Genomic DNA, 7,994 nt, shown 5'->3' on the forward strand with positions numbered 1-7,994 from the left:
GTGTCCCCAGGGTTCCCATGAGGGACTGAGCCAGAGCTACCCTCCTTCAACATTGCTTGCTGTCACATCTTTCCTCGGCTTCCTTTCCAGGTCCGATCCCCCACTCCCTGCCATTTGAATGCTTAAATAAATAATTTTCATATGAATCTCCTTCTCCAAATCTGCTTCTGGAAACTTAAGCTAACACAGCCTCATATTTCAGAGTCCTTGCTGGCTCTCTGTTACTAAAAATGGAAAGACGGGGTAGCTCTTTGTTTATAAAGCACAATGACAATGCTGCAGGTTGAAAATGTAGACCCTGAGATGAGGAAAGAATGCAGAATTGTTTCTTTACATTGAAGGGAGAGAGTTGGGCTTCTGAAGGGTGCCTGGCATGGCAAGGAGGACAGGAAGCTGGAAGCTTGAGGCGGAGAAGGGGCTGAGCAGCTGGGCAGTAGGAAACTCCTCGATCGCACCATGCCTTCCATAAAGGCACCTAGCACACACACCCTGTGGGTATGATGTCTGGAGCAGGAGGAACCCAGTAAAAAGGCTCTTCAGGAAGGGATACTGCAGTGCAGACCAGCAGGATGGGAAGGCAAGGTGCTCCCAAAGCAGGAACTCTGAGCCAGAGAAAACTAAGGAAAACATAATCCATCAAACGTGGACTGCACGCCCCCCCCCACACACACATACACGTGCATGCATATGCACACACACACACCAGTCCACCAAGAGGTGGAAAAGCATAAAATACCCCCTCCTTTGAGATCTGATTAATGCATGAAGTGACAAACTTGAAGTAACTAAAGGTATAAGTTCCAAAATCATCCCAAGAATATGCAAAGGTGTCTTCAACATTGAGGGGATCCCTGGGTGGCTCAGCAGTTTAGCGCCTGCCTTTGGCCCAGGGCATGATCCTGGAATTCCAGGATCGAGTCCTACATCAGGTTCCCTCCATGGAGCCTGCTTCTCCCTCTGCCTGTGTCTGCCTCTCTCTCTCTGTGTCTCTCATGAATAAATTAAAAAAAAATTTTTTTAAAGGTGTCTTCAACATTGAGACAGCATTTCTCAATTAAAATTGGGGTTACATGGGCCTGGCTCCAGGCCATAAATTTGATTCAAGTCCATTCCATGCATTTTTTAAATTGTATTTATTTTAGAGAGAGAGCATGAGCAGGGGGAGGGCAGAGGGAGAAGAGAGAAGCAGACTCCCCATTGAGCACAGAGTCCAAATTGGGCTCGATTCCACAATCCCAAGATCACAACCCAAGCCAAAATCAAGAGTCAAATACTTCACCATATGAGCCACCCAGGCGCCCGTATTCCATGAATTTTGGGGCTCCTTGACCATTGGCTACCTCATTATCATGGCAAAAGATAGGCATAGAAGAGACAAAGCCCAACACGCAAGCACATTTTAAGCCTCTGCTCAATCATGTGTACCAATATCCCATTGGCCAAAGTAGGTCATATCACAGACCAAAATCAAGGTGCAATAAAGTACATTTCTTGCATGGATCTGCGGTGTAAAACTAATTATTTGCTGAATAATCATCTAACCTACCACAGGCTGGATCTTGGACAACCAAGGGATGTTGTTCTAGGGAGAAGTGGGAGGAGTATGTGTTCCACAGAGAGGAACGACATCAGGAAGGTCAGAGAGACACAAGGTTGTGTGGCACATTTAAAGAATGGCAGGTTGTTTGAAGGACAGGACACTGGTGAGAGATGTCGAGTGTGTGCAGGAGCTAAGTCTGGAGAGAAAGATAAGAGCCAGTATATCAGGATAGGAGGAAACCCAAAAGATCTAGGTAGATTTTTTAAAAGATTTTATTTATTTATTCATAAGAGACACAGAGAGACAGACACACACAGGCAGAGGGAGGAGTGGGCTTCCCACAGGGAGCCTGATGTGGGACTCCATCCCAGGACCCTGGGATCAGGCCCTGGGCTGAAGGCAGACTCAACCGCCGAGCCACCCAGGTGTCCCAAGATTTGGATAGATATGAGCAAGGTAAGAGGTCTGTCCTCCCTGTTAGGTTTTCTTTCTTTCTTTTTTTTTTTTTAAGATTTTATTTATTTATTCATGACAGACACACACACAAAGAGAGAGACATACACACACACAGAGAGAGAGGCAGAGACACAGGCAGAAGGAGAAGCCTGACGTGGGACTGGATCCCAGGTCTCCAGGATCATGCCCTGGGCCTAAGGCAGGCGCTAAACCGCTGAGCGACCAGGGCTGCCCCCTGTTAGGTTTTCAAGGGACTCTTGCCTTGTCTCTTGAAGTCTCTACTTCTTGGCAGAAAAAACCCCTTCCATCACCCTTCTTGCTCTCTAGGGAACTGAAATTACCTTCACCTCAGTATTCAAGTGAGGAACTGCACTAATTCTCCTTTTTCTTATCACCTCCCATGCCTTGCGTAGCATCTAGTAAATGTTTGTCATATATACCCCTAAAGAGTGTAAGCAACTCAGAATTTTTTTGTCAAAATTATTTTTTTTCTAATAAGGCATACTTATTCAAAGAATGTCACACTTCCTGTTGGCAGATATAACTACCTTCACACTTCGGTGATAGCCTTCCCAGATTCTATGCAATGTAATTACATAATTAGAATCATTGTTATGTTTAACCATTTTTTATATCAACTCAAAATGTAACAACTCGAAACATAAACCTATCACATCCTTCTTAATGGCTGCATTGTACTTTGTTGTATGGTTATGCCGTTTATTCAATCTCTTAACTTTCACCACTAGAAATAATAGTCTGAAGATATCCTTCAAATACATCTTTGCTCCCTGATCTACTTGGTTGTCTAGTTAAATTGCTAGACATAGTTTGTTCAAATGAATACCCACTTAACCTTTTTACATATCATTAAATTGCCTGTCAGAATGGTTATATCAATATACAGTCCTACTTCACACACTTGACATTACTGGATATTTTATACATTGCTAATATGAACAATTTTATCTCATTGTTATTATAATGGAACAATGACTTTTTTATTTCTTTGTAAAAAAATGTTTTTAAATTAGAACTCTCCCAGCAGAGCTATCAGCATATGTGAGGGGAGGACACAGATATTTTAGAAGAGAGGGATGATTAAGTTAGAAACAAATTAATAAATTAGAAAGTTAAAAATAACTAGATTTTGATAAATAAAACTAGAAGCTGGTTCTTGGAACAAAAGAGGGAAAAGAAGAAGGAAAGAAAAATTACTATCAAGTACAAGGAGAAAAATAAGAGATAAAACATGTTAAGCACGGTGCCAGATATAAGGAATAGGGTCTTTACTTCTGCATATAAAAAAATATAAATTATTAGAAAATTCCATATTAAAGCTTATGTTAATATATCTGAAAATTTATCAGAAATGAATGGTTTTCCTTGAAAATATGAGTTCCTAAAATTGACTCTAAAGAACCTATATACCATAATTTACCAAAAGCCATTGATAAAATGGAAAAATGTCTCCAAGCAACAGAGCCCCAGATGGTTTTATGAATGACTTCTAGGAAATCTTATTTTAAAATACCATTTCTGTGTTATTTAAACTAGACATTTACACTAGCATAGGAAAAGATGTAATTTATAATACAAAAATGCAATACATTTTATAATACAGAAGACTAACTAGGCACTTACAGATATGAAAGCCTTAAATAAAATATTAGTAAGTTAAATCCAACAGTGTATTAAAAGAATTGTGCACTGTGATCAAGTAGTGTTGATTCCAGGAAGAATGATTAAGAAATCTGTGCTGAATCAAGCATTCTGTAATACATCAGATGGTGAAAGGAAAAAAGCATATGATCATCTCAATATATGCCAAAAATGCATTAATTAAAGCATGACATATATTTCTGATAACAATGACAATGGCACTGACAATGATTATGATAAATACCTAGTAAGCAAAGAACAGAAAAGCCAAGGATACTTTCTTTTTTTAATCAGAAGCCACAAGCAACAAACTTAATGGTATAACATTAAACTTTGGGAATGTTCCAATTAAATGAAATGTTCACTGTAATTGCTATTAATCAAAATGTTTCTGAAATCTTAGAACAATGCCATTAACGAAGACAAGGAAATAAAAGCAATAGATTAAAAAAAAAACAGCAAATGATCTTCATTTCCAGATTATATTATTTTCTTCCTAGAAATTCCATGAAAACCAATTGAAAATATTATGGAAACTAATAAGAGATGTCAATTAAGGGAGGAGGATTGTTTTGTGTTGTTTTGTTTTTGAGAGAAAGAGAGAATGCACTCCCAAGAGCTAGTGGGGGGAGGGGCAGAGGGAGAGAGAGTCTTAAGTAGGTTCTATGCTCAGCTTGGAGCCCCATAAGGGCTCAGTCTCACAACTCTGAGATCATGACCTGAGCCAAAACCAAAAGTCAGATACTTAAGCAACTGAGCCACCCAGGCGCCCCTAAAGTGGTTTAATATAAGAAATAAACAAATCTACAACTTTCTTATATACTAACCATAACCAGTTAGTAAATGTAATGGGGGAGAAAAAGGAGATTCTAGTCATAATTGCAACAATAACTGTAGAATACCTGTGTGTGACTATGATTTAAATATATATGACACATGAAGAAAATATATGAAATATGAATAAAATATTCCTAAAACAAACAAACAAAAAACCCTAAAAAAGTTGGAGAGAGAGAGACCACATCTCAGGATATAAAAATGTTAGTTTTCCCTGAATTATTTTATGAAGTTAATGAAGTTTCTTTTTTAAAAAAAGATTTTAGGCCCATCTCCTCCTCTCTTCTTTCCGCCGCCATCCTGGTTGCATGTGGTTGTGATCGCCATGTCTTCTCACAAGACTTTCAGAATCAAGCGATTCCTGGCCAAGAAACAAAAGCAGAATTGTCCTATTCCCCAGTGGATTCGGATGAAAACTGGTAATAAAATCAGGTACAACTCCAAGAGGAGACACTGGAGAAGAACCAAGCTGGGTCTATGAGGAAGCATCGCACATCATGAAATAGCAAACATAGTTGGCACACATATTTAAGCCGCATGGAGATCACATGTTCCTATCCTATCAATATGGAAACATCCTTCCTACCTGGCCAATAGACATGTCTTATCAAGGGAATGATTTTCTCTGTTACTATGCCTCTATACCAGTAGGTTGGTTCAGTAATAAATGTGAGAACTTTCAGCTGAAAAAAAATTTATTTATTTATTTATTTATTTGAGAGAGAGAGCACAAGCAGGGGGTGTGGAGCGGCAGAGAGAGAGGGACAAGCAGACTCTCTGCTGAGCAGGAAGCTTGACACAGGGCTCGATCCCAGGACCCTGAGATCATGACCTGAGCCAGTCATATGCTTAACTGACTGAGCCACCCAGGTGCCCCAAAGTTAATGTAGTTTCAATTCAAATCCCTATGGGATAACTTTTGGAACTTGAAAGATTGATTCTAAAGTTGTCTGAGGGCAGCCCCGGTAGCACAGCAGTTTGGCGCCACCTGCAGCCTGGGGTGTGATCCTGGAGACCCGGGATCGAGTCCCACATCAGGCTCCCTGCATGGAGCCTGCTTCTCCCTCTGCCTGTGTCTCTGCCTCTCTCTCTCTGTGTGTCTATGAATTAACAAATAACATCTAAAAAAAAAAAAGAATATAGAAATCTGTTTGTTATAAAAATAAAAAAATAAAGTTGTCTAAAAGAAGGTATACTTGAAGCCAAGAAATTTTTGGTGGGCTTTCAGCCCCACAGAATAAAGAGTACATTTCCCATCCTCCTTTGCAGCAAAGTATGTTCCTGTGACTAAGTTTTGACCAATGAAAGTGTTTTTGTTGCTGCATCCCAGAAACTTTTCTTTAAAAATGGATTCATGCATCATATCCCTTCTAACCCCTTTCTCTACCCTGCTGCTTGGAACATGATGATGTCTGAGGATGAGGATGTATAGACTAGACCTTGAGAATGAAGGTCAGTCTAATAACAACACAGTGGAAAGCTGGAAAGAACCCGATTTCCAGAGGTTTTCATGAAAGTGAAAAGCCACATCAGCTCCAGATTGCCTACATCTGGACCTAAACATGAACGACAACAGACTATCTTATTTAAGCCACTGTAATTTTGGGGTTTTCCTCATTCACAGGTGAATCTCACCCTATTATAATATTTTCCCCATGTTTATATAATTATATTAAGACCTATATAAAGACACACACACAAGTTTTATGTAGGTTTCTGTCATTGTTTTGACGGAGAAGACAACTTTCTTGATCTTGCTTTCCTGAGTCTATACAACCTTGTGAAATTTCCTCCACTTCAACTAGTATAGCTCTAATATATATATATACATATATATGTTTTTTCCTTTTTATTTTGAGAGAGAGAGAACACAAGTGGGAGGGGCAAGGAAAGAGGGAAAGAGAATCTCAAGCAGATTCTGTGCCCAGTGCAGAGCCTGACACAGGACTCAATCCCACAACCGCGAGATCACAACCCAAGCAGAAACCAAGGGACACCCAACCAACTGCATCACTCAGATGCCCTTTTAATACATTTTTTGATGGCTTCAAAAAAGTACCAAAATTTATTCCTTCATCCTCTCATTATTGGGCATTTGCTTTGTTTCTGATTTTCCCCCACTCTTAACAATGTAATAAACATAGGTTCTTGTCTTCTGATGCTCTTTTTTCTAAGGGATAGAATCCTACCCTTGGTTGGACTACTTCACATCTTACTGGAGGGCAAGTATAATACTTGATTTGCCTAAATACCTAAGCCAACTGGATGAAGGGGTATGCATTTTAAATTTTAATAGATGTCAATAGATTACTTTCCAAAAAGACTAAAACACTTACATTTCCATCAGCAGTGTATGAGAGCACCATTTCTCAATATCCCTACAGGCAATAGTTCTTTTTTAATTTTTAGCAGTCTGGAGGATATAAAATGTTGTTACCTCAGTTTGCTCTTCTTGGACTATAATCAATATCCGGTAATGTAAGACTCCTGTCCCTTCTTTTCATAGTTTTCAGACAAGATCACTTTATCCAGTTTAAACAAAACTTTATGGGATTAAAAATGGAATTATAATAAATTGATATATAAATTTAGAGAAAATTAGAATTTTTGTATTAAGCCTTTCTATCCAAGAACATGGTAAAGCTTTTTATTGGGTTAGTTCTTTTATATCTTTCAATAAACTTTATAGTTTTTTATTTAGCTTTTCCAATGCCTTTCTTGTTAAATTTATTCTTAAATATTTTTTAGTTTTTGGAGCTATTATACATAAAACATTTTCATATTTCCATTTTTAGATATTTATTGGTAAAATAGAAAAATGCTATGATTTTTTGTATATTTATCTTATAACAAGACACCTTCTCAAATTATCTTATTCATATAATTATATTTTTTACTGGAACCTCTCATATTTTCATGTTAAATAATAGCATTAGAGAAAAATCTTATTTCCAATGCTTAGTAAGTTATTTCATTTTCTTTTTTGGCACTTTCTAGGACCACCAAGACCAGGATAAATAATAAAGACCAAGTTTTGTGGTTTGTTTCTTAAGATTTTATTTACTTATTTGACAGAGAGAGAAAGCAACCCAAGCAGGGGGAACAGCAGGCAGAGGGAGAAGCCCCAATGTGGGGCTTAATCCCAGGACCCTGGGATCATGACCCAAGCAGAAGGCAGACATTTAACCAATTGAGCCACCCAGGCACCCCATTTCATGGATTTTGTATTCCTTTCCTTCAATTACTAGTGCTCCTATATACTTATACCCTTGGTTGGACCACTTCACATCTTACCGGAGGGCAAGAATAATACTTGATTTGCCTGCCACTCCATCTCTAGCACCCAAAATAGGGCTGGGAACATACTATAAAAAGGAAAAACATATATGTATTTCAAGAAGGAGAAAGTGGCCAAATGTTGAGTTCTGCTAAGATCAAATAAGATAGGAATTCAAAAGTGCATTTTAGATTTAACAATAAGTTCACTGATGAACTTAGT

General features: G+C 38.4%; 1 protein-coding gene across 1 annotated transcript; it reads left to right on the forward strand.

Moving 5' to 3' along the window:
- Positions 1–4,817: 4,817 nt before the first annotated feature.
- LOC129498115 (60S ribosomal protein L39-like) lies at positions 4,818–5,022 on the forward strand. Its single transcript, XM_055307342.1, has one exon. The coding sequence runs from the start codon at positions 4,821–4,823 to the stop codon at positions 4,974–4,976; it is 156 nt and encodes a 51-aa protein (XP_055163317.1). The 5' UTR covers positions 4,818–4,820; the 3' UTR covers positions 4,977–5,022.
- Positions 5,023–7,994: the final 2,972 nt, after the last annotated feature.

This window comes from Nyctereutes procyonoides, unplaced genomic scaffold (assembly GCF_905146905.1).
Source record: "Nyctereutes procyonoides isolate TBG_1078 unplaced genomic scaffold, NYPRO_anot_genome, whole genome shotgun sequence".
NCBI classification, from domain to species: Eukaryota; Metazoa; Chordata; class Mammalia; order Carnivora; family Canidae; genus Nyctereutes; species Nyctereutes procyonoides.

What these genes read in the sequence shown, in the direction of transcription:
- LOC129498115 (XM_055307342.1), top strand. Translation starts at nt 4,821, where the DNA reads ATGTCTTCTCACAAGACTTTCAGAATCAAGCGATTCCTGGCCAAGAAA.